Genomic DNA, 27,025 nt, shown 5'->3' on the forward strand with positions numbered 1-27,025 from the left:
TACATGAACAGTCATTCAAATGCTGTACTCGCATGGATTTAACAGACTGTGGGTGGGTCTGTGGTCACATACAGGCAGAGACATACACGATCTGCCTCTTCTTTGCAGGGCCAGAGCAGATGTAACCTGGCCCTGCAGGGATGCTGCCTGGCCTCATTGATGTGGCAAGGGGCTCCAGAGGCTAGTAAGTCCCATGGAGAAACAAAGCCGGTCCTCTGCCACGCTAGCACAATTTTGCAACCTCAAAATGAAGAGCTGGCTTGGCTCCAGCCAACTTCAAGTACAAGCACAGGACAGGCCCCAAAGACACGTCCTTCAGTACAGCCTGTTCTGAACGCCACAGCCCAGACAATTTGTGAAGGGGAACAAAGAAGGATACGGAGACGGTGTGAAGAGTGGTTTGAAGTTTGAAATTTGCTCTTCAAGAGCTCTGTCCTTCAGGCTTAACCTGCTTATGCTAACTGCAGAAACATTCAGCTCAAAAGGAAGTCCTGTAGGCAGAGCTTAAACAAATGAGCCAGTAAAACTATAAAATAAGGGACAAAATGCAAACCAGTGACCAGCAAGTTATATGTAACCTTGACATAAATACATGCTTTCAGCGTGGAGATTAAGTGACTTGAACTTTTTGGTAGATATGCCATTCCTCCATCTTGAGCATCTTACCCCAAAACTACAACACACAGAAAAGCATCATCTAATGTTTTTAGTGTCAGCCTTAAAACACCTACTGTGTTTTAACACACCGAGCTGTGCAGTGCAGTCGACACATCGGAAGGAAGGGATGCCACACAGAGGGACCTTGACAGGCTCAAGAAATGGGCCCATCAAACCTCATGAAATTCAACAAGGCCAAGTGCAAGGTCCTGCCCGTGGGTCAGGTCAATCCCAAGCACAAATACAGGCTGGGCGATGAGCGGATTGAGAGCAGCCCTGCGGAGAAGGACTTGGGGGGTACCAGTGGATGGAAAACTGACTGTGAGCCAGCAATGTGTGCTCACAGCCCAGAAAGCCAACCGTGTCCTGGGCTGCATCAAGAGAAGTGTGGCCAGTAGGTCGAGGGAGGGGATTCTCCCCCTCTGCTCCGCTCTGGGGAGACCCCCCTGCAGTGCTGGGGCCAGCTCGGGGGCCCCCAACAGCAGAAGGACCCGGAGCTGCTCGAGCGGGGCCAGAGGAGGCCACGGAGATGCTGGGGGGGCTGGAGCAGCTCCCCTGGGGGGCCGGGCTGAGAGAGTTGGGGGGGTTCAGCCTGGAGAAGAGAAGGCTCTGGGAGACTTTATAGCAGCCTTCCAGTACTTAAAGGAGGGACAGGAAAGGTGGGGAGGGACTCTGGATCAGGGAGCGTAGTGATAGCATGAGGGGTCACTGTTTTAAACTGAAAGAGGACAGGTTTAAATGAGATAACGAAGAAATTCTTTACTGTGATGGCGGTGAGACACTGGAACAGGTTTCCCAGAGAAGCTGTATGAAACACTCTATGTGCTTTTAAATGCAAACAAGTGCAATGAGAGCACTTAACTGAAAGCTCTAGCTGCAACTAATGGTTTCTCCTTCCCTTCTAATCTAAGTTCTTCAAACCCCTGATGGCTGCAAGCATCAGCAGAAAGGACAGCACAACCCTAGATAATCTCTTTATGCCATGCACAGAACAAGACATCCGAGACAGGTTTGGTTTGACCTACCCTGTCAGGTTAAACCAACAACGATAACCCTGCCCAAAGCAGACTAGATGTGTGAAAGCATAACCTTGCCCCTACCTCCTTATAGCTGGGTTCATCTCAGATAAACCCACAACCTTGACAACCCAGTGGAATATGACTTTGAACATCTGTAGTGTTACAAACAAAGTGTGCAGCATGACAACCTTCAAGTCAGTGAAGTATGCTACAGCAAAAGATCTCAGCCCCTTGGTGGCAAAATATACCACGGACACAGTTTTGGTTTTGCAAACAGAGAGATAATTCAGCAGACTGTTCTCACGTTGAACTGTTCCAACTTACAGGTTTGTTGTATGGCTGGGTAAGTTAGCAACTGAGGAAAGACCTGAGGTCCTTCACTAAGCCTCCTTGGTTTAGTAGAAAACATCACTGTTGATGCTCAGCACTGTTTCTTCATACCTTCCTTTCCATGAGAGTGTATTTTACATGGGATATCTTCCAGGCAAAATAAGAATGTTCCCTGTTTTCTCCTACTTGAAGACACTGGATTCTAAGGTCAGGGGACTAGGAATTTCAAGTGACTGCAGGAATACCAGCAGCAACAAACTGAATTTCACTGAAATATCACTTTTTCCATTAAAATTTAGATTCATACCCAAGCTCTTAAAACTCGGGTAACACTAGACCTAAATGCAAATACTGCAGTTCGGTTTCTTCTTGAAAAACTCAAGAAAGGGTGGAGTTTCTTCATCCCACACCCCAGAATCAGAAAGAACAGTTAAAGTAAAGCATTGCCTTTCAACACTCAACATTTCCCCCACCTACTATACACCCTTTGAACCAGTGAGACCCATAAACACAATGTCAGCTATGTTCCTGTCAAGCTACTCTTCCCTGCCACACACTGATGTGAGGCATTTCCCATGTATTCACTGCCCATAACCTCAGACCCTGACAACAATTTTTTAAAAAGAAAATGTTTTCTGGTCGCATTCAGCTTTCCCTACCAGTACAAGGTAAGTCATTTAAGCAAAGCAAGTTATCGGTATCAATATACAGTAACAAATAGCCAGAAATATGCAGACATTCAGACTTGAATTTATGATCCCTCTCAATCTCAAAAAAACCCACCAAATCCCCGAACAGGATAACCACTCTCAGAAAAAGATGTTGCTTATTAGAAACAGCAGTCTTACAGTATTAGCACAGAGCTGTAAAGTTGAAATACCAGTCTAGAACCCAGACCCCTCCAGGGAACTTTTATTCCTTAACTATTACTTGGTGAAACACTAATTAAGAAGGTTTAACAGATTAAAGTGTGAGTTGCTTTAATATCAAATAGTTGCTTCTATTTTAAATACTCAGGAGATGCTCCATTACAACAGCTGCAGACATCCCATGAACATCTACAGAAGAAAAGAGTATCATTAGATCAGGATGCCAAACATGTATGTAAAAACTGAAAAGCAAAGAATTTTACAGTGCCCCACAGAAACATGGTACTCTTCAGTGAGTGAGCTGCTTTGTTTTCCTTTAAATTTCTATTTACTTGCTGTTTCTGGGTGTTTCCTCATTGTTTTATGGTTCCTCGTACTAGTGTGAGCATGTCACAGGCAACCTCACTGTGCCATAGGCTGTTGCTAAGTCATCCCTCTGCAAACACACAAAGTTCTTGAGACAAAAATCATAAACAATCTCGATAGATTCAATAAAGAAAGTTGTAGCACGTCAATCTTAAGAAAATTTATGAGAAGTTAAAATTCCTCAATCATCAGCAACTATGCTTGGTACTTCTATCTACTGAAGATGAAGTAAACTGTTAGCTCTTCTTTTAAACGTTAACTTGATGGTATTACTGCACCAAAACTTGGCTACAGATACATCTGGGCAGTAATAAAGACGACCTTCAAGACAGCATTTCCATGGACAGATTATTTTTCATGCATGATTATGCAGCACTTACATTGCAATTCCTCACACACAGTGAAAAATATAGCATATGACTTGCAAATTACTTATGCTGTAAGCAGTTAAGCTGTACCCACTCCAGGGGACTCTTGGACAATAGTTATAAAAAAACAATCCTCAAAACCTGGGAATATTCAGCACTGATGAAAATGCAAAAGCAGTCAGATCACATCAAGAGAGTTACAGAGCCAAGAGCTATAAAAAACACACAACAGACCCCGTTCTGGCTGTTCAGAAAGCACAGGAGAGCCCATAATAACCTCAGCTGAATCAGGACTACCACAACTCCTGGGACACGATCATGGCTCAGCAGCAGCAGCATGACAACAGCTCTCAAGTCCCAGGCAGCTCCAGGGCAGTGGGTTGGCCACACTTGCCTTGTGGAAGGGCCTTTGTCTTGAGCTCAGTCCCTCCAAACTGAGCAAGATGCTTTCCCACTGCAACGCCGCAAGCATGGTGCTTCCAGCTGGTTCCCTGGAATTTTGCTGGGGCAACCCCTGGGTAAGGCACTCCCTCCTCCCTTACCATCTGGAGAGGTCCTCCTTGCACACGAGCGTGCACATGGGTTGGCAGAGAAGAGACTTGGTAACCAAAGCCAGGAGTGTGATGAAAACAGACCTGCTGAACACATCATTTAAACCTTCTGAGTGCCTAAGTCAGCACTTTGCTATTTAAGAAAAAAGGAACTCAGCTATACAAAAGGTGAAGGGACCACTGGGAAAATGCATTTTCACTTGCTGTCTAACTTTCCACAACGCAAACGACCCACTGGCCATCAGGGTGTGTTGCTACCCTCTTTCTTTCCTTGCACTATATTGAAGTTGGACCTGCTCTGTACCAACACAGAAGTAAATATAGGCCACTGAGCTGCTGTACGAAGGGCTGACTGCTCTAAATTAGTAAAATGACATTACACCAACCAACCCTTAAAAGGCACTGCAAGACCTGGACCGTACTGGATAGACTGACCATGCCCTGGCCCTAGCAGCTGCATACAAACCAGAGACCAGCCGTACCAGCTCAGGCACAGCACTGTCACATCTATGCAGGACACACTGCTCACAAAGCCAACACAGATTTTGTGTGCATCCACTCCTACAGGCTTGGTCAAAAAGATCCATGGTTTAAGAAACAGAAGAAACTAGAGACACATCAACCTAATCGTACAAGCAGGTAGAAGAAGCTAAGAAGAGACCCAACAGACAGTAACATCTAAGACAAGGGATCACAACGTTTATCAAAAGAAAGCGGAGCACTTGAGCATTCAACGACCTGTTAGGCAAGACTGACAACTGGGGTGTAGTTTCCTCACCCAGCAGGAACTGAAAGCAGTGGGAGGACAGTGTGCTTTACTGGCAGAAAAAGCTCCTCTGGCCAAGGCAGGAGCATCACTGTTAGAAAAACCCACCAGCAACTCTAACCTGCCCTTTTTGGTTCAGAGGTGGAAAAACATCAGGAGCATGGATGGACAGGAGGACCTGTCAACAAGAGGGAGCAAATGCTATCTCTATCTCCTTTTTAGTCACTTAGTTCACTGATAACCAGCCATTAAGGCCTTGAATGATATGCAGGTCATCACAGTGGGCTCAGGAACATGTAATCTGCTTTGACTCCTATTTTGACTACTTTGTACTTAAATTTAAAAAGCTCTGTCTCCCCCTTTATAGCTGCCAGGTTTTTTTTTCAGCCACTTAAGGACATTATCATAAAGGAAAGGGTATTACAAGATAAGCTTGTCTAGGTCACAGGAAAGAACATTTTCCAAGCTAACCTAAAGTACAAATGATCTCTCCGTGATCAACATAAACTCTCTATAGGCTGCAGTTAGTTCATCTGTGAATCTTTGCCATCACTAAGTCAATGGACAATTTGAACACAGTAACTATGATGCTGAGGTTACAGGATAGCAGAGTTGTGCAATGAAGCTTCTTGTACAAGAAAACAATTTCAGACACACTTAGACCTTTGAGTAAAGGAAGCTCTTAGCTCCAATCAACAATTTACTACAAAAACAAAGCTAAAAAGCTTTGCAGTTTGCAAAGTCAGCCAAAAATTCCTCTGCAACGGTTGTTTCCCTTACAGTATTAGCTCAGTCCCAATGGCATCTTTTCCATCCTGTCTTCAGATGATTCTGTCAAAACACTGTAAATAACTTGTATGCACTTTGGCAAGGTACCAGGAGGAATACTTTTTTTTTAAAAAAAAAAAAAGTCTTCAGTAAATACTGAATACCCACCTTAAAACAAACACTTAAACAAGGACAAAATATACATATAAGCTAACATGCATAGTAATTTTTAAAAAGATATGAAACCCCTTTTAGTCAGGGAAACATGCCAGTTAGGAAATTAAATGAGGCACCTATCACTTATTGAAGCAACCTCAAGTTGAAAAAATGATTAGTGAACTCGAGTAAGACTGAACTACCCCGGATACCAACAGCCAAAGAATAGTATAATGCAAGCCCATTGTTTAGCAATGACAGAGCAGCCTGTGGTTTGTATATAGGTGTAGTTTCTGCTCTACCACTCATAAGCTCTGTTGTGCCATTTTTCACAGACAGAGGAGCACCACCCGCAGTTTGAGTTATTTTTTTTTACCGTGACTGACATGTCAGATATCTTAATGACTGGTTAATTGACAACATTGCTTTAGGATCCTACAGGTCAACAAGTAAACTTTAAGCAAAACTACAGAGAACAAGTTCTCTTGACACGCTTTTGTGCATCTGTAGTATGAGCAACAATTAATTCTTTCAGATCCTTTACAAAAATAATCTTAACGTAAGAGAACAATTAAAATGTACCATGACATCATCATTTCAGTGACAAAACTAAGCTGTGTACGGAAAGCAAGCTTGTGTTTGCTTTGTTTTTAATGCAGTTGAGTCAGAGGGCACACCTGGGTGCAGAGCCTCCTAGGAACAGACCCGCGGTGCTCTGTGGGCGGGCGGGCAGGGGGGGAAGCACGACTGCCAGGGATGAAACCGCCTCTCAGCACTGCACGGGCAAAGCTCGGCGGCTTCTGTGGCTCCTCTAGCTTTGGGATTTATACAGATTCATTACTATGCCAGCAGCACGCTGTCTTTAAACATACTAAAGTATCATCGCCAGTATAAACCTGAGCAACAGAGATATATCCGCATGAACCTGCCGGAGGAGGAGGCTTGTCTCCAGGCTCCCCCCCCAGACTATGGGAAGAAAATTAACTCCCATTAACCTTCTTCTCTTTGAAAAGAGCTTTCCAAAAGGAGGGACTCTATATCCACCACTTGCTAAGGGACTGCTTAGCTCAGATCATTCCCTTAGGTATCCAATGACTGCTTCGATCCATTTATTAACCGGGGTTGGCCCACTCTTGGCTCCTGGCATAGCAAACAGAGAACCACACTAATCTCATCTAGGAAGTTGCAGCACCAGCCTCTTTTTTGACAAGTCTTGCGAGAGAAGAGGGATGAAAAAAATAAGTATGTACAATGAACATACCACAGCTCTCCAATTTTCCATAAAGGTCACCTTATGTTAAAGAAACACACATTTTTGATAACCCACTTCTATCTCACTTTAGAGAAGCTATGCCTGTAATCACCTAAGTTTCTTCTAGCCCTCTCCTTTCTTCCTAGGACAGAAATCCTATATTCAACAATTCCCATCCTAAGCTATTAATTGCACTGGTTTTGGTGCCAGGGCAAAATTACCCTTAAATATTCTCCAAAACTAGACAAAGACAGTGATTAAAAATAAACTGTCAAAAAGTCCAAGAGTGTTTTCCATCAAACTGCTAGGTCAATATGAGAGATATTGCAAAATAACAACCAAAGGCACAGAAGACATCTAGAATATGTGCAGAAACCCTTTCTGACTGATCTGCCTACATTTAGGCATACAGCAAAAAGAGGTCTACACTGTTCTCAAAGAAAAGAAAAAAGCAGATGTATTGTTCTCACCAGAAAGGCAGAGTTAAAGTGAATAACAAATATTCCTTCTAGCAAAAGAAGGGGGGAAGGGATGTGTGTGTTTGAAGGGGGAGGAGTTCAGCTGTTTTGATTAAGTTAAAGACATTGCTTTCTTCTGATGTAATTCCATGAAGACAATCAGGTTCAGGAAAACATTTCCAGGTTTTGATGTGTTTGAATGTGCCCTGTTCAGGAGCACCTGAAGTACATGCGCTAGATGTTTCTCTAACTTAAGGCTAAAGACCAAACAGAGTAAAACTTAAGAAAGTTTAGGGTCTGATGTCTTTAAGCACTAGGTTTATTCAAACCCCATTCAACCTTGCAACATGAATACATTTATCTCCTTTAATTGTGAAGTGCCAGAAGAGAAAACAAGCATGCAATGCTCTCCAGATACAATTATCTCAGGTCACAGCTCAGATCAAAGGAGTAACTAACTTTTGCAGAAGCTGGAGGAAGGAAGAGTCAACAACACATACTAAAAAGACTTCCCCAAACTCTACAGATCTGATTATATTCTCTCTATAAAACTTTGGTTTGAAGTGAGCAAGTCTGAGCTATGGTGGATATCAGAGCCACTACTCCCAAAGGAACATGGTCATCCCTGTGGAACAAAACCCCAGGACTGAAGACAAGGTTACAACTGCTATCACGGGAATGAGCTTGCAGCTCTGCCTGAGCAGATTTCACCCCCAAAACAGACAAAGTATGGGGCATTCAGCTGGGAGAGGACACCTCAGTACCAGGGTCAGAGGTACAGTCACCCTTGGCATGGTAGCGTATTAACTTCCCATCCTTCCTACTCCAAGAAAAAACTTCAGGAAAGGTCAAAAGAGCTACATGCATATTTGTACTTCAACACAGACTTTGCAGTTTCAGCAAACTGCAAATGAGACAGGTTGGTTTTAAAGGAAGGCATTTCCTGAGTCACATGTCTCCCAAACACACTCCATTTACCCTGTTTTGATACCATATCACAACACCTGCATCCACTGAGACAAATAATTTCATTGTCTAATGCGGCCCAAAATTAAAGCCTGGTCTTTGTTGGCCAAGAGGCACCCACTGCAATAAACATGATTAATAAAAGCAATGTCAAATTGTCACTTTGTGCAAAGACTGAGACTGTAGGCTGCAAAATATTCCCAGTCAAAAGGAGGCAAATAGAGTTTTACTACCCAGCATTTCTGTCACGGTATTATTTTTATCCATGCTGTTTCTCGAGGAAGGATTTACAAAGCTTTGCAGTTCACAAAAGTATCTGGGAAGACACATATACACTGATGACCGAAAGAATATTAAACACAGCAATCCTCAGAAATCACCAGCCCCCATTAACAGTCCTGTTTTCTTTCACACGTTCATCTTGCTCTACGTTTACTCCATTCAGATATCTCAAAGCAACTTAAATGGCATTCTACTACATGGAATATTACCTTCATTAGTAAACGGCAGCAGAATTCACGAGGGCATTGCCCCAAGTGCCTGCAGTAAGTGACAAAGCGAGGCAACTCCCCACTGCAATCTTAGTCCCATTGCAATCACCAAAATCTTTGGCAAAGGTCCCACGGGGACTGGATTTCCACCCAGGACATCCCAACTCCCAGCCTTTAACACTGTTAGGAATCACTGCCTCATCACTACGTACCGAGGAGTCAGAAGACAAAGGGGCTGGGCAGAGCATGGCTCCTTTGTACTGCTCCGTGGGCCTGAGCACTACAAGCTCAAACCTGACAGCCATTCGTTACACCTTAATTGCAGATTTCTGTATCTTCATGTTCCCACTCACCCAGGTGACTTCTGCAAGCGACTGCGGAGTCCACACCTCTCCGAGGCCACTGGGATTCACAGTTAAAATCAGTCAAACCAGCCAGTACGGGACTCTGAGCCACAAAAATTTATTTGTGGTTCTCTCCTTCACTCAGCAACAGTGAAAATAAATGAGATGTGAATGCATTTTGATTTGTTTGGCTTACTCTGTCTAATTTTTAAGAATAAGTGTGTATTTATTTAAAGTGCTTAATCCACACAGTGGAAATGTTCTGTGGATTTTCTCTTCCTTCCCTGCCCCAATAGATGTGTATTTATTCTTCTTCCCCACTGGACCAGAAAGGGCCACGCTGTACCTGACAAGTCTGCTGATGCAATATATAGCAGCGTGCCAAAAACATCTCTCCCTGCATTGGAACCTATGCTTCATTCCTGCTGGGCAATGCTGCTTTTTAGGTACCAAGAAGGTCTCACACGGACGGATCTCCCCTACTGAGAAAGACCAGGGCAAGGATTCTGCCTGGGATTTGTTCTTCCACAGTCCTGCTATTTCTGGGTTCGAAGCTGAGATTACTACACTTTTTTGGAAGACCCCACTTTGCATGCTTAGCACACTCTGCGTGGCGCTGATGCTAAGAAGTATCATGATCTTTTCAAGATTTCAACCAGCAGCCCCTCATCTTCAAGCTTGTGCAAAGTACCTAACACAATCCAGACCGGGGAGGGCTGGAGAGCTTCTGTAGCATCATTTCCAAAAATGCATTGAAGGCAAAGCAGACTGCCATTCTCAGAAGAACATGCACTTTACTGAGTGCCTGGCATGCCTGTAAAAATAAACTTTCTTCTCCCTGCACTAGAGAGCCAACTCTCCAACATCTCAACAACCCTGCTTGCTTTGGAAGCTTTCCAGTCACGTCTTTCTGTATATGCTATCGGATATATATTTTATAAGCTCCTTTTCTCAGTTAGAACACTTCTGTTCCAAGCTTATTCCGTTAATACTTCATGTGAAAATAAACCTCTCCACGTTTCAAGAAAACAACAGTTCCTTGGCAACAATTAGTGGAAACTGTTGTCATTAGTATTTTACTTTGATTGAAGAATTAAAAAGGGGAGGGGACCCTCAATTCTCCCTCGCAGGCTTCAGTAAAACCCACAGCTCAAAGGACAGTTGTGTTCTCCAAAGTAAAAAATTTCAAATATCTCAATTTCCAGAGAGTTGGGGGAAAAAGGAAAAACAAAACAGCAGCCGAGACCATTGTAACTACTACAATCAGCTGTTCCACATCGGAAAACATGTTGTCCTCCATATCCCACTGCTATTAAAAAATGTGCAGCTTGAAATACAATGACTAATCCCACTTTTATAGCCAACTGACTAGAACATCTTTCTAAGATAAAAGAAAGCATCAGTGTTCATTCGAACCAAAAATACCCAACAAAAATAGGAAATTTTGCTATTTTAAAATTTAAAAAAAAAAAAGCAAGAGAGAGCTCTAGGAAGGCTTGAGTGTGGAAGTGCTTGAAATGGCTTTGGAGTCACAAGAAATACGAAGGTTCCGAACTTTGTCACACAAAGACCAAACTGGCAATTTGTCAGAAGCCAAAGGGCTGCAGCTAATTATTCTGGATTTGCATAGCTTGTGAAACAAAAATAAATGCAAGTCCCCGTCAGAGGTACTTGTGATGATTTCCACTTCACTGCACATGTTTTCAATCTTACATTCTTAAAACTAAGCCAAACAGATTTTTCCTGAAAAACAAGGTAGATGGAGATGTTCTCTCTCTCCCTCGCCAGCATACAAAGTCGTAAGAAACTGGATACTTCAGTGGCTGAAGAAGAACCCACAATTTTCAATTCTAAATTTGGCCCTACACTAATTTGGGGTATGGAGGGGTGAAATTGAACAAAACCAAGCTCCTATTTAAAAAAAAAAAAAAAAAAAAAATCAGAAACAGCTTTACCTTTTTGAAACTACCAAAAGCCCTTCTTTTGCTAGACTGCACTATAGAAAACAGATTTATTTATTTTTAGTAGTAAATGCCTCATCAGACAACCACCGCATAACTGCAGGGGCAGCCTTTCCCTTAAAACAGTGAGGAAGCGATGAAAGAATTTATTAAGAAATGCTTCAATTTAAGCATTTACTGGCAAGTCACCCCAACACCAGTGCATGAGCTGCTGTGGTCACCGCCACGGGAACCGCAAGAGCATTGCATTCAGAATATTTCAAATGCAACCTTAAAGATTAAACGCGGCTGACCGGGCGCTGTTCCTCCCTGGAAGAAAGCCAGCAACACCGGGGTTGCTGACCACCTTTCAACAGCTCTCCCCTTCACACCCCGGGGCTGCAGCTGCAGCTCCCGTAGCTCAGGTTTGCCCGACACTAACTACAGCAACACCTCCCTGCAGGAGCCCACGCGCATCCTTCGGCCCTCCCTCCTGAAAAACTGGCACGAGAGCGCTCCCATATCTCACGGGGTACAAAGCAAGCACGCACTCTAATTCAAAAAAGCTCCCCGATTCCGGGGTGATGCCTACTTAAAAAAGTTAAGCAAATAACTTGTATTTTTTTATATTTATATTTTTATATTTATATTGTCAAGCCGCAACGTAAGCACAGTATTCCGTTAAGAGCCCGTATTTAAAAGCCAGGAAGACACTTGGTTTTTTCTTGCAATACAACACTGGTTTGTAGCTGGCCTCCTGACTTGGTCTTAAACTGCAGAAAGCAAATCTAGATCCAAAACACTGCCAGAGCTCCGAGATGCTGCTACTCAGAGCTCTGCCGCTGCCCACAGGAAAACCAGAAATGAGCTAACCCATTCACGCTCCCCAAGGTTTGGATGCAGGCTCAGTCTTACACTGGTTTGGAAAGTTCATAACCTTGAAAGCTTTTTATTGAATTCATCTACTGTGCTACCTTTTAAGACAAATAGCTTGATGGATGTTACTCAATTGTACTATATAACGTCACATATTTCAGCTCCTGTGCATTGATTTCACAGTGAATTCTCACTATGTTAGAATTTGATCTGTATTTCTCAAAACAAACAAACAAAAAAACCACTTCAATTACTTATCACCACAGAAGTTGAGAGGTTCTTTGTTTGTTTTCAATGTGATGCTTGAATAATGCCTTACTGCTGGATAAAGCAGCATGCTTGCTTAGAATCCCCACTGCTAGTCCTATTCTTCCATTATTTCTCTTCAGAGGATGCACATGTTTCCCCACTCAATAAAAACAGAAAGCTGGAACCACTCTTTCTGCTGGAACTGAAAGCCTGAGACACGACAAAACACAGAACTTGAATGCAAGTCACAGAATGTTAATTTCTGTCCAGCAGTAGCTCACTGATAATCCGTACAGTGCAGTTAGCCTTAAGAAACCAAAATAAGAGCATTTCATTAGTCTAGGTAAAGAATAGAGGACCATCCTAATTCCCTACTGCAGGAAGGAAATAGAAGTCACACAGGTGCTTATTTGAAGACTTCCTTTTAGCAGTAGGAAATTCTTTCCTGCCCCCATGAAGCATCTTTGGGAAAGAATAATCTGTTGTCCATTCACAGAAGTCAGCACGTACCAGTCCATCATACTTTGCCATCTGGAAGCCAGGAACTGAGAACCTTACCTTCCGACTCACTACTGGAAAGCACATCCACATTCAGAAACTTTCTGAATTTATGTAATGAAGAAAATAATTAGCCTGTATATTTTTGTGGTTTGAGTTACTTGTCTGTTGTCAGGTGTAAAAACTGGTTTCTCTTGAATGGGATAGATTCTTTAGAGGAGAAGAGGAAACAAATCAAAAAACCACTGATGCTTAACACAGGAAAACAATATTCCTTCTGTCAAGTAAACTTTGTCCAGCAGATCAACACCCAGACGTTTTCCCCCTAGAAGCAGGGCTAGTGGGACAGATCATGTGAGGTGACTGAAGCACAGCTTTCTAGTAATGCTGGGTGGAGAAAGAGACCATTTCTGATACATCCCCTACCGACTACAAGTACCTGTGTCAGGCTGCATGAAGCAACACTCAAATGATAGGTGTGATCACACAGAGCCATCCGTCCTGCTCTAGCAGAGCAGCAGGAATCAGTGTTCAAGGTCTGCCCCTGGGGCACAAATTCCCAGTATATGTTCGTCTGACATCTCAACTATGCTGTGAAACTTGAGACCAGGATGTACTTTCACACCAACTCCTGCCTAGTTCTGTCCAAATGTTCCCCAAAATGCTCTTCTAATAAAGAAATCCTTTCCAATCATTTTGTGTCTATCTGATGACCAGCCATTGAGCTACACAAACATCGGAAGACTAACAGGTAACCCATGGAAGGACAGCAACTTTTATCCACAACGTAAAATGGAATTTGCCCTCTGCTCAGCTAATAGGTGCATCACTGAATTCATCCCATACAAGCACCTTGCTGCTTAAATACACAGTGCAGGTGCAAGGCACATATAACAAATGCAGATATTGGATTGTAAGACACTGGGGTATTATTAAAATAATAGTGTCCCCTAGACAGTGACACAAATATAGGCTAGTTTTCTCCCTGTGCTGCTTGTGAAGCTTTGCAAATGCTGGTTTGTATTTATCAATCTGGAGACGCTAGTATCACAACCGACAAAAGAAGCTGCTCCTTAACTCTGAGCAATAGGAGGTTCAAGTAAGGAAGATGATGCTGTAGCGTTGGAAGGTTATATGCAGCCAGGAAAGTATATGCCCTTTTTCTTCGTAATCCATGCAGTTCTCAGGCAGCCACACATACCTGAAAGTCTCCAGTTTAACTGGCAGTGAGAATTTAAAGCCTCTTCCGATAGCGCACGCTTTAAAATAACATGGCCTGACTTTCAATGCATTTTTTAAAGTGCTTTTCTCCTACTCTTTGCTGGTGTTGAGAAGCACCTTTCACCTGGACTTAAGAGCAGCCTCAACTATCAGCGGCTAACATCCCATTTTCCTCCTCCCTCTTCTGTCCTATTGAGGCCGTTGCATCTCTGCTAGTGAGATATGAGAAAATAAGTGAACACACTGACTGCCTTCGAGTGTGAAACAAGCCCTAGGTAAGCATCAGCATGAGGGAAGCCTATGACACACAGCTCTAAGTACACAAGATAAGCCAGAAAGGAAGAGCATGCTTCCCCTTTGATCTTTTAGGGCTACAGTGCTCTATGTTACAGCTGTTACGGTAAGTTAATTCCTTTCCCAAGTTGCCATCATCCTTTAACTAACATCTTGCGTGAAATATGACCATTCAGACCTGGGAAAGAACAAATGTAGCTATCACCTGAACTTATCTGTAGATGGGTTTGTCACGGTTTAAGCCCAGAGGGCAACTGAGCACCACTCAGCTGCTCGCTCCTTCCCCTCCCCAGGTACCAAAACTCCACCACACACAAACCCAACACAAGGCTACAACTCAAAGGCACATCAGTATCATTTCTCTGCTCACTGGGTTACAAGAACATTCCCTCTGCTACAGTTTTTTTTTTCAAAGGCCAGCTCCTGTTTCTGTTAAGCCTGTCTGTAAATGCAATAAACGCAGAGTAATAACGCATAGTCAGCTATGAGACCTTATTAACAGGCACAAGAAAAGCTCAACTGCATTCCCACTTTCACCAGGGCACTTGTTAAGTCTAGGTGGGCTCTAGATATGCTTCACAAAAGGGGGATCCCCTTTTTCCAAAAAAACATGTCTGTGGCAAGGAACTGAAGGGAAAAGAAAGAAAAATAATTAAGCCCAAGTCTTGTTGACATCTAAATGACAGCATTTAAAATCAGTAAACCTTCTTTACAAGAAAATGGGGGGGAGGGGAGAAATCAAATACAATTTTTTACTCACCTGTACTACTTCTACTCCTCTTTTCCTGGAAAAAAAAAAAAAAAGAAAAAAAAGGAATGGTTAATGTTGGAAACGTGGGGAAAATGTAAAAACAAACACTAATGGAAAAGGGTTGTTTAATATTAAAATGCAAACAATAAAAATCTACACTAATGAACATGATTCAAATTCAGGGAAGCACTTGCTCAGTTCCAATCCCTGCCTAGGAAGCACTTTGGCAGCTGCTGAATCACGGCCTCAGAGTGACCCAAGACACATACCGAGCAGCTGAACCGCTGGGACTGGTACGGCTGCCAGGTGAGCAGAGGTTGGCAGTGGGTGACGTTAGGGAGGGAGGATCTCAATTTTAGTCGGTTCTGCTTTGCTCTTCATTTCTCATCTGCCCTCAGAGTGTGTGAATTGCACCACAGCACATTCCACACGCTTGACAGGTCTTTGATTTTGATCCAACGATACATGTATAAACGTCAGGGAAAACGAACAGAGCACCTTGCAGCCATTTCTCTTCTTACATTTATCCTTTACAACCTTGTTCTACACCCATAATCTTGGTACACAGAACGCTTTCCAGAGCTATACACACACAAGGACTTGCATCACTTGTTCTCTGCTTGAAACCCTTGCCAAGAAGCTTTTAAGCTGTCCCATGGCTTGTCCTCATCACAAGCACAAAGATACCCAAGGCTGGCTCCAGGACCAGCTCTGCAAACAGAGCAGGGAAGGGGACACAAAGGAAGGGCACAGGCACAGGTCAGGTCCAGATCAGAGAGACTGCCCTGCAGCTGGAGCACCCTGCCCAGATGTGTCACCCCACCGCACCTCCGCCCCCACAGACCCACCGCTCGAGACAGACGATCCATTCTGGAAGCAGTGACTCGAAAAATCACAGTTATTTAAAACTCCAGCTGGAGATGGGTGCCGCACTGTGGCAGGTGGACCTGACTGAGGTAGCCTCAGCACAGGCAACAACCCCTGCGTCGTGTAGCCATGACCATCAGGGACATCGGGCAGTGCAACGCCCCACGGTTTAGACACGTCCTTGGACCTCAGTTTGAAGACCTGTAGTCAACCTGGCTCCTGCAGGAGCTGAGTTCAAATAATCAGGGTTTAGTCAGAAAGGCCCAAGCCTCTGAATGCTGCTTTGGCCATATGAGGAACTGTTTCAGTGATCCTGAAACACCAGGGAGAAGAGACTGGAGAGTCCTACTAATTACTCACCAAAATGTTGCGAACTGCAATCGGTAGAGCAAATTTAGGCAGATGTGTAGAGGGGGTTGTCTACTGTGCCGGTATGAGTGTTGAGATACAGGTACATGCAGTCAGACAATGCTCAGTCACTGCATTTGACAAGTTATCAAGCAGAACAAACCATTTCTGCTCTAGTCTTGAGAGCAGAACTGAATTCCTGGCACAAAGCCCAGACGTCCCTGCTCCATGCCACCCTCCCAATACTTGCAGGCTATTTAAATATGTCAGAACCTTCTCACTTGGAAGACATAGGAAATTTAACTTAAAAACGAAAAGCCTCAGCCAGCACAAGGCAGGAATCTCCCTTCCTCATTCCCACTAACCCCATATGTGAAAATCAAAGACCCTTTTGGGGGAGGTCACAGAGCAGGACTGCCTTCAATGCTTTTCTATCTAAGAGCATCTGTGTTGTCCACAGTCACAACTGCTGCACACTGCTGAATACACAATGGCTCCTCCAGTTTTCCGACGGATACAGTAAGTCTTTCTTTTGGGAGGCCGTTACAAAGATGCCCAAAGGGACCGGCGATCAATCAGCATCCGTGACACAAATTACTCCCTTCTTCCCCTTTACCAGTCTGGAGTTTCTCTGGCCTAGAAACAGCATGCACTGCACAGCCGCAACAGAGAGCTTGTCATGGCTCAGCAAGGAAATTAAAAAGTAAATGAAACCAAGCACCTCTTGCAGAGAATTTCAAAGCCCTCTCGCAGGTAACAGCAGCCTGTAAGTGGGGGATGATTAACATACGGCCATTATGGTGTGGGAAGCACTGCTGCAGACCATCACCTGAGGCTGTGTTCCAACTGTGTTTTGAGAAGAAAATATGAATCTCCTAAAAAAAAAGAGTTAATAGTCAAATTGTCGAAACAACGATTTTCACACAGCTAAGTAAGAATAAGAAATATTAGGTGGGGGATGCTTTTTTGTAAATTAGGGCAGCAGCCTACACAGAAGCATTCCAAATACTGTAAGCTAAAACTTAAGATAACCAAACCAGCTACATTTTTGCTGTGTCTGCCCTGGAGTAAACAGAAGAACTTAAAACTGCCATTGAAACACACCAGGCTTCAGGCAGGACTGCTCCAGAGCCCCTGAAAGAAGAGAGGCTGATGGCAAAGGCTGCATTTCTTGCCATGCCTGCATACACACTGAATAAGCTTTCTTCTGCATTTAAGAAGGAAAATACTTGTGGTTGCCATACCCACTTGAGGAAGAGCCGGTCCAAAGGTTTTCTATAATTCCGCCCCCGCCACTGCTAAGTGAACTTTGCAGATTTACTGGGACTTACTGAAACCCACGGTACTGCCCAGCAGAGGGGAAGCAGCCAGGCCAGCACACAAGCAGGGAGGGAAGGGGTGCCTGCTCCTGGGCCTGATGTCACACACGCTTAAAAAGCTACAGGAAGGAAGAAGCGATTATCAAGGCTGGCATGTTGTGCTGGGTCTTCCCCTTTTTCAGAAGAGGGAGGGGTGTGAGTGTGCCCCCCCACTTTGGTTACCTGAAACCTGAGAACTTTTTATACTTAAGCCCAGGGGACCAGAAACCATAGAAGCATGCATATTTTGAGGATTAGTTAACTTGGGAAAAATCTCTACTGAAACAGCTTTTTTTTTTTGGGGGGGAAAATAAGTTATTTTAAAAAGTATCCAAACAACCAGGACGTCAAGCAACCACGCACCTCAGTTCTGGCATTAGTTGATTCTCCGCCTCGAAGATTCTCTAAGCCAGTGACTCCAGGCTTTTCAGCTGGGCAGGTCACAGCTGCAGGCTCAGGGCAGCAAGACATCCCTTGTGCAACCAAGCACGCAGAACCATCTAACCACACTAACTGCCTCACATCACTTGTGAAAGGGCTTAGGGACAGGCACAGAAAGCAAGCTGATCCTACACCCAAGAAAATCTGGGACCCTCAAAAAATAAGCAAACGGAGAAAAGGAAGCAGGCTGTGGGCCACAAACGATTCCCTAACAAGGGGCTGTCTGTGCCGGACGCTCAATGGAGACAAGGCAGTTGCTGAATTAACTGCCCTGGGATTCTGACAGAGCCGTGGACCAGCCACCGCTTCTCCCTGTGGTGCTTAAAAAGCTAGTAAGAAAAACTGATCCTACAGCCTTGGTGTACATTCTTTTGGGCTGTTTCTTTAGCAGAGGAGAGGCTTTTTGTTAGCTATGCCAAGACACACACGGCAGATGCACTTAACATACGTGAGATACTACAACAGACTCCTCTCCCAACGCAAAGCACGGAGGCTTGCATGGGTGCACGACTGTGTCTCAGACACAAGCAATGAACTGCAAATTCTGCAGACAAGACAGTGAAGAAAAATTAAGATAAACAATAATCAAGGATATAAGAAAAATAAATAAAAATAATTAAGAAAAATACAAGAACCTGTCCAGGCTAGGCAGAATGCTTCCAGTGGTACCAATTCCTATGTCAAAGGAGTACTTGGAGTACTGACCACTACTCTTGTGTCCCTCATGGTGCTGTCCATGTCCCCTCTTTCTTCCCATGTAGCTTGAAATTGAGCCACAGCCTATGAGAAGAAGGGCTCCCATCCCCAGCTGGCCTGGCTGCCTCCCGATACTGGCAGCAGGCTATACAAAACCCACAGCAAGTCTCTTTTTCTGAGGGGAAAAGAAAGATCATTATTAGCTGTATTTCCCTTCTCCCTCCAAAGAGGCAACACCACTGAGTCAAAGAGAGACTACCTGCTTTTATTGAACAGATGTTTGAAAAACTGTCAGTTCTAAACTATATTCCCAGAGGTCACTATTTTTAAAATACACTTCATTCCAAACATCATCTAAATAGGGATCCTGTACTCCAATCATCCGCCCAGGAATAAAAGAATGATTAGCAAATGTTAGAAAACCTCTGGGAGAAAACAGAAGGGGGAAAAGTGTCTGATAAAACTAAACACCTAACTTACAGCAAAGCTTCAATGTCTTAAACTGGCATAGCACGCCTAAAGCTATGGAAATCTATTCAGGTGCAGCATAAATTACTGGTTCTTCATGAGTTCCCTTCCTTCAGCACACAGCTCTGCTGAATCACACACTGCAACATTTAAAGGAAAAACAGAAACGTTTAAGTAACCTGCAATACCAAATAAAACCTAGAAGCTTGTTATGACTTATTAATTCTATACCTGAAACCAGAACAACTCTGCTGGATAATGCAAGACTCACCATATGCAATAGTGATTAAAATAATTATCAGGCAAGTTGACCTTAAGTTAGAATGATGTATGGATTTAGAGAAGTCAATATCAAGGTACTAAAAGCACATTAAATGGTGTTTTGGAATTGATTTTTTTTTTTTTTTTTTTTTTTAACCACAGCTTTAAACTATGTAGAATAGTTGGCTTTTGGGGTTGGGTTTTCTTAGCATCCAAAGTAAACAGTTCAGACTAATTCCCCACAGTATCTAGGATCTGACCATCATCATGAATGACAGTTAAAAGAGAAAGTGACTATCAGGCCATATATCATAGCCATGGTTAAATTAACTAACATATTTTTGCTGTCTAGTCTGAGTGACAGATCGAAAAATGTCAAACAGAATTTATAGTTTCAAAAGTAAAAGGCAATCTTTGTATCTGTTTTAATAGCCTAAGACGTTATTAGTGCATGCAGTGAAGTTCATTTTCTCAGATGGGAGAATATTTCAACTCCAGAATTTCCCATGTAAAACGTGGCAAAGAATAATAATGTATTGCTTTGATATAAAAAAAATAAAAGCATTTTCCTAGAAATGCAAAATATTAGCAAAGGGACTTGTATAAATATTAACGTATCAGGGCAAGATCCTGCAGCCACTATGACACTCCACCACACCGAAATTATCAGACACTGAGGAAGGCACTGGGCAAGTAATACCAAAGCAAAGCATGAAAAACAGCCGATACTGGCCATCCACAACCTTGCAGACAGCCCGTTTCTCCTCGTGGCACAAAGTCAAGCTCAGCTCATTTGCCCGAGTTTTTTCCATCAGCAGAATACCCTGCATTTCTGCTATTAAGTATTTGTGAGGATCCTTGCTTTTTATTATTTTTCAACACGGATAGACACCACTTTATTGTCTATCAGGGAAGCAACCAAGAGACAGCCCCAGCCCAGGGATGCTCGCTGTCCGGGGGTCCTGGCTCGCACCCATCGGAGCACGCGGAGTTAACTGAGGGCATCTGAAACATGGCAAGACTCAGCTGTAATGTGGGGATTTTTTTGTGGTTTGTTTTCTCTGCACACAGACTATCAAGTAGGCAGTTAACGAGAGTGAATTTTAACAATTTATATCCAACTATTCCCACTTTTGAGCAAGTTTTTCCCCTTCAGTAATCAATGCTTTAGAAAGATTTATGACTGAAATGGATCAAAAGTTGGCATTTGGGGGAATGAGTCCTCAACTTTCTCTGTCTGTAAAGCATCATAGATCCAAAGGAGAAGGGAAGTAAAGTGCACCTTTATAATCCAGCAGATAATGTATTATAGGGGGAGAAGAGGTCTCATGTAAAACTCTAAGCGCTCTTTTGATGGGCTGAAAAAAAAAAAAAAAAAAGAGACTTTGGGTTGTCACAGGGGACCTTTTAAGTAGTAAGAAAAAAAAAAAAAATCACAGAGGGTAAACACATCTGTGCATTTCTTCCTTGTTTTCATAAACAGGGAATGGTCCGAGCAATAGGAGCCCTCATACATGAGACACTACACCGTAAGTGATTTTCACACCACCCCCCCCCATTCACACATGACATTTGGTAGAACCATCTGATCTTCTCCGCATCTTCAAAGCACTATATCACCCCATTTACAGCTATAAAAGTGCTTCTGAAGAGTGTTGTATCAGAACAAAGCAACCTGAAAAGGACTAGAAAATACGAGAGGATCTTGGCAGGGCTGCAGCATCAGCACCACTCTGGTGTTCACCTGCAGCACCGCAGTGCTTCCACACACCACTAATTCCCACCACAAACAGTCACCAGCACCTCACCGCAAAGATCCAGTCAGAAATCCACTAACCCCTTATCCTGCAAGAGCAATGATAAAGAGAAGCGTCCAACATCACGACTTCAGAGGTTCAAGTAGCAGGGAGGAAAAAGCCACGAACGAAAGAAACCAGACACTGTAAGCACTAACTAGAGAAAATAAACTGCCCGGAGTCACTAAATATTAAGACAAAGTTTCAGTACTGGTTTAATGAAACATTACAGGGCTACTAATTTTAGCATTAAAAAACAGGTATTGCAGAAGTAAAATCTGTATATCCGTAAGTCAGTAAATACAAACCAAGAAGGATCTGTTTTCTTTTTGAACTAGGCATTTAAGATAGATCAGCGCTGCCGAGCTCTGCCAGACTCTTTTCTTGGAACTAGTGAGCCCAGGTTCTGGGAGCCCATACTCACTGTTTTCCCAGAAGGGACACAAAACCTTTAACCACAGTCTTTTGAGGAAAAAAAAAAAAATAATAAGAGCCATCAGTGGAGAGAAGGAATGATTAACAGCTGCACAGAAAAATTAAAGGCAATGAGTTATTCATCTTACCAGACATTCAGAGACATATTTAGTACCTGATGACAATTATAAGCAATTGGGTAGGGTTCAGCCTTCAGCCACAGGCTTACACCACCAGACATTATCAGATCCAGTTCCCAGCTATGGCAGGCGGCCACACCATGTGATCTCTTTATAACCTTATTAAAAACCATCTTCAAACCAAGCTGTTTTGGCACTGTATCTTCCATTACAAGACATTAATTTCCCAAAGGTCAGCGTCCTTCAAATTTGCAGGCTAAATTGTTCCAGCATCGTTCTTTGCCTTCAATAAACTGCTTGCTTCCTCAAGCCCTGCAAAGAGCGTGCACGTCCTCTCTGCTCCCAGCTCCCTTTGTCTCCCCGCAACCCTCATCACCCCGGTGTTAATATGACCCTCTGTAAAAAGCACACACACGACCCATCCCTTTCAAAAGTGTTTCTAAGGTCACAAGGCACCAGTGATGACTGAAAGAGACCCAAGAAGAGGGAGCAGAATCACAATGCAGAAAACAGTATCCCTTCTGGGGACAAATACGGTATTTATCTTTCATACGTACACTCTTACTGCAGAAGCTAGGAGAAGCTTCCAGAAACATATGAACATATTTACATTTTATGGACAAAATGAGCAGTAACATCATGCTAACAGATCTATAAATCTAAAGGATGCTTAGTATTGCATACTTTCTCTCCAGTGCCATGATACATTCAATTAGCTGTCACATTGAGGCAGAAGCTTTCTGCATGTGTCGATAAAACTTTTGGTACTACAACCATAAAACACTTAAATATTTTATTCTCTGAAATCCAGCTGCTAAAAATTTACAGTTTATACTGATCTTAGCAACTCTCCTCCCTTATTAATTTAAGCCAGCAGTTACAAATTATTAGTGTCTTATTCTTTTAAGTTGCAGAATAAGTCACTAGTCAGTAAAAAAAATTCTAAAACCTTCCATCTTCCATTGCCAGCGGAGCCCTAGAAATCAGATATGCAGATTTTGCTCTTCATCAAGGGAATCTTCATACAACTTGGGCAAGGGCAATCCCCTATTCACTAAGAGGTACATTAGCTAGCAGATTTATATTTTGTTTACTTCTGACTTTCCAGATATTGCCAAATTGCAGGAAAAACTATATCCCACTGCTTAACATCTATTATGCTGAAGTAGGAGGGCAGATATCAGCGTCCCCTCAACTCCTCCAGTACTAAATTGGAATGTAAGTCAAATAAAACCATACTGAAAGACTTGCCATGAAAAGCTACCTACACTGAAGCTGAAAGGACAACTCGCATTGACTCAAGGGATGAAGATTTCATCCATGTCATTTCTGGATAACATTGCTAGAACGGCTCCAGCCTGCAAGCTAATGGGAAATGCATACTTCTACTTCTCCTCTGTGCCAACAGTGGAACCAATAAGCAGACAGTATTTTTCCGCTTTCCAGATGACACGAGGCATCACCTTCTTCTTTTCAAAGAAGAGAACACCCTACACGCTCAAAAAGCACAATGTAATGGTAAGCAACTGTGCAAAATGGCACTAGAAAGGACTGACAGAACAATACCATTTTAAGAAAGTTCACAACAAATTAGGATGCTCAGTCACGAACAGTCACGTGAAACACAGAGCAGTAAATGTAAAGAAACACTGAGCAACCCTGCTGGTAGTTAACTGGAGGTATTTACTGTCAATAAATACCCTGAAGCTCCTGTAGCTACAGCTGATAAATTTCTTATGCTGAAGATCCTAGGACTTACAGACAAGGGCACACTCAACTACAGAAGTGCTGCAACCTGACAGTTCAGTGCCACAGGCTCAAGTTCAGGCTTAACATTTCTCCCCTATGAAACGCCACCATCCTGGGAGTCTCCTTGTCAGTGCAGGGAGAGCTGGCAGCACACAGATTGTGCAATGACAGACTGCTATGCTACAGTTTTACATTTATACCGTATGCCAGCCGCACACCTTTGCACGGGTCTTCATGCTCGGACAGTTCTGAAGGCAAACTGGCTAACAATACAGCCAAACGTCTGTGCTCAGGCTGAGATACCATCACACCTAAAGTCAGTTGCAGCACCGCTCCTCCAAACTCTAATGATGCTGGCCTCTGCACTGCTTCTGAGCAGTGTCAGCTCTTGAACAGAGAGGTTTACCAGTAAATCCTTGAACTGCATCAGGCAAGATAATCAAGCTTCCTGCCTGTCTGCCTCCTTTCAAAGACCACAGCTTTTGCAACAGGAACTACGAATTAGCAAGTGCTGAAGCAACGCACAGAGAGTTGAATCAATGCACACATCTACGTGTCTGCCTGCCTACCTATAAATCTAGCTGCAAACTGGAGCCTCCCCGAGCTTTAAAATCCTCAGCTCAGGTATTAACAGCTATTTTATTGTGGCAGTACACAGCTTAATGCAGGCTGCAGGGCTCACCTGAGGATGTAGCCAGCTTTCGGGTTTTGCAGCCAAACTTTATTTTCCACTCTTGAAATTCCCTGAATTGGTTTGTTTAAAACTATCTCACTGGTATCTTCTCATACTACACTCAAAGCTAGAGTGAACTGTAGGCCCATTCTGACTAGAAAAGAAAAACAGGACGAAAAGGGCAGAGCAGCAGGGGTGAGAATAAATCTTTCAGTTCCAGCATCGGCAAGGCTGTCAAGGCAAGCGGGGAAAAAAACCTGGTCCACACCATTTCTGTACTGGAAGGCCAAACAAATCAGGTTGCTCTTACAAATACCCATCTAGGAGGAGCACAGCTCCCAAAAATAAAATATTTAAACCAGATGCAAGCAAGCCTTGGTTTATTCTGGATCTTCCTTTGGGCTCCTGCCTCACTGTTCATTGTGACCCAAAATAAAGTTACTTACTGTTCAATACGTTTTAATTTTTAATTTATGTACACCAAAGCTAGTAAAACCTGCATACATATTTCATAGAGAGCTTTCTCTCAGAATTGTAACAACTACCAACGTCCTCTTAGTAAAACAGCTACCTCCCACGTTTTGGTTAATCAGATATATTCAAGGTTTCTGGGCATTTATAAAGCAAGATAAGTTTTACATAGGGACAGCATACATTTTTCCCTCCATTTGAACGACATATAATCACAACGTACATTAAGGCACCCAGAAAGTTCTTTCTTTAGTGGTTTTAGACTTAACCACTATCAATCAGATTTAGGCATCAAATGATTCTTCTCTATTATTGCAGATAAGCTGTCCGAATCAGAAGTATTGGTTTACCAGTATCAATGCAAATGGCATATTGTTATCAGCTACCACGCAAGGTTAAAGAAACAATGCAGGGATTTGGGCTGATAATATAAATCTAGCTATATTTCCCTATCTATATATCTCACTGTATCTAACTATCTAAAGGGAGAGAGATCTTCAGATTAAATACACTTACGTCATGCCCTACATATAAACCTTCCCAATACCTCCCTGTTCTATTTGGACAGGGAGAATCCAGACTGAAGAAGTGCAACACATCTGGTAAACTAGCCTACAACGTGCATAACTATTGAAAGCAATTGTCCTTTTTTGGAAAATGAAAGTGAAGGAACAGAAAAGATGACAAAAGCTGAACTGGTCTGGTCTTTCAAGCTCACGTCAGAATTCTGGGTGCCCAACATGTATTGGGCTACAGTAAAAGCAGACTTCTGAAAGAGCCTGGCAACTGCCCTCTGAGAATCTGACCCCTTCAGGATTTCTCTTCGTTTTAGGTATCTGCCATAGCCTCTTCTACAATCACGTTGGAGCTTGCACACAGCTACCTGACAACAGGATACAGAAAAATGTATTAGAAACAATCGTTAACCAGAGCTATTATCCAGAATTTGTCTTGACTAGACCTTAATCCCTCTAGGCAGTGCATTTGTAAGGCATCCCACGCCATCGACCCAGAGAACTACCACAGCACTCTGGTGTTCTAGCAATGCAAATCAACTCTGATGATTCAAGAAAACAGTGTGTCATCTTCAAGTCTCTGGAAGGTTTGCAAAGACCCTGTGGGTCTCCTACCAAGTTGATGCTCAGCATATTAAAACCACTTTGAAACATCTGTGGTAACAGCGCAGATACTCTGAAGAAGAAATTTTGTCATAACCCTTGAAACCCCAAGAATGAATTAAAAGTATCTTGCAAGGGGAACCTCCTTCCTACAAATGCCTTTCTACAAAGGGCAGAGGTATTGCAAGCCAACCTAAAAAGCCCTCTGTATCTGCTAGATTCTCAGACTAATCACAGCTCAGAATTGAGTTTCTTAAAGTAGTAGTAATAAAAAAAAGTACTTAAAGAAGATTTGTGCATCGGCTAGAAGCTGCTGCTCCCATACCCCTCCCTCTGACACCTACCCATCACCTCTCCCCAGCATGCTACAGGTGCTCCATTTACTTTCTTATCTGGATTCCTGCCCTTTACCCAAATAAAAGCACTTTAGTGGCTTGCCTTGATGTTCTGAGAAGGAGCTTCTGCTGCTCCCACCTTCAGAATGAGCATGCTACACAAAGACCATCAGTCCAGCATGGCCAGTGAGACAAGGCTCTGCCGGGCCCCACGCTGGTACCGCTGGTTCTGCAGGTCTCCTGCACACCACGGGGGAGGACGAACACGCACCTCCACTCTGCTAAAACCAAGGGGCACAGACAGAAGAGCATGTCTGCCGAGACAGCCCTCCTCTAGAAAGGGCTTTTAATCCACTAACCCTGAAACCAAATGCCGTACATCTACTGCTGCTTTCCAAGACGTTGGCAAACAGTCTTGAATAAACCTTTTGGGAATTTTTACAGAGGCCAGACACCCACTGAGACATGCATGAGAAATGTGTAATACACATTTTTTTTTTCATTTTTTGCAGCTCTAAAAGAGACTGGGCATTTTTTTGGCCGAAATGAGAGACATACTTAAGTTCAGCAACTTGCCATGCAAAAATGACTTTATTCATCTCCAGCCAGGCTTCAAGATATATAGGTGTCTGGGGCTTTTTCCTTCATGCAAAACTTCATTATACAAGCAAGAAAAAGTTCACGTGTCTGCTCACTGAAG

At 43.1% G+C, this 27,025-nt stretch overlaps 1 protein-coding gene across 2 annotated transcripts in view; it reads right to left on the minus strand.

The window, feature by feature from the left end:
* ITPK1 (inositol-tetrakisphosphate 1-kinase) overlaps positions 1-27,025 on the minus strand; it is a 153,472-nt gene that overhangs the window by 102,247 nt on the left and 24,200 nt on the right. Inside the window, exons 1-2 of one of the 2 annotated variants that reach the window (XM_042790571.1) lie at positions 18,127-18,321; positions 15,200-15,224 (exon numbers count right to left, since the gene is read on the minus strand). In XM_042790571.1, coding sequence (XP_042646505.1) covers positions 15,200-15,224; positions 18,127-18,140 — 39 coding nt within the window. In that variant the 5' untranslated portion in view covers positions 18,141-18,321. Of the gene's footprint in view, positions 1-15,199; positions 15,225-18,126; positions 18,322-27,025 lie in introns of those variants that run through there. The other variant, XM_042790570.1, reaches the window with a different exon arrangement.

Source organism: Tyto alba, unplaced genomic scaffold, assembly GCF_018691265.1.
Source record: "Tyto alba isolate M040663 unplaced genomic scaffold, T.alba_DEE_v4.0 Super-Scaffold_18, whole genome shotgun sequence".
NCBI classification, from domain to species: domain Eukaryota; kingdom Metazoa; phylum Chordata; class Aves; order Strigiformes; family Tytonidae; genus Tyto; species Tyto alba.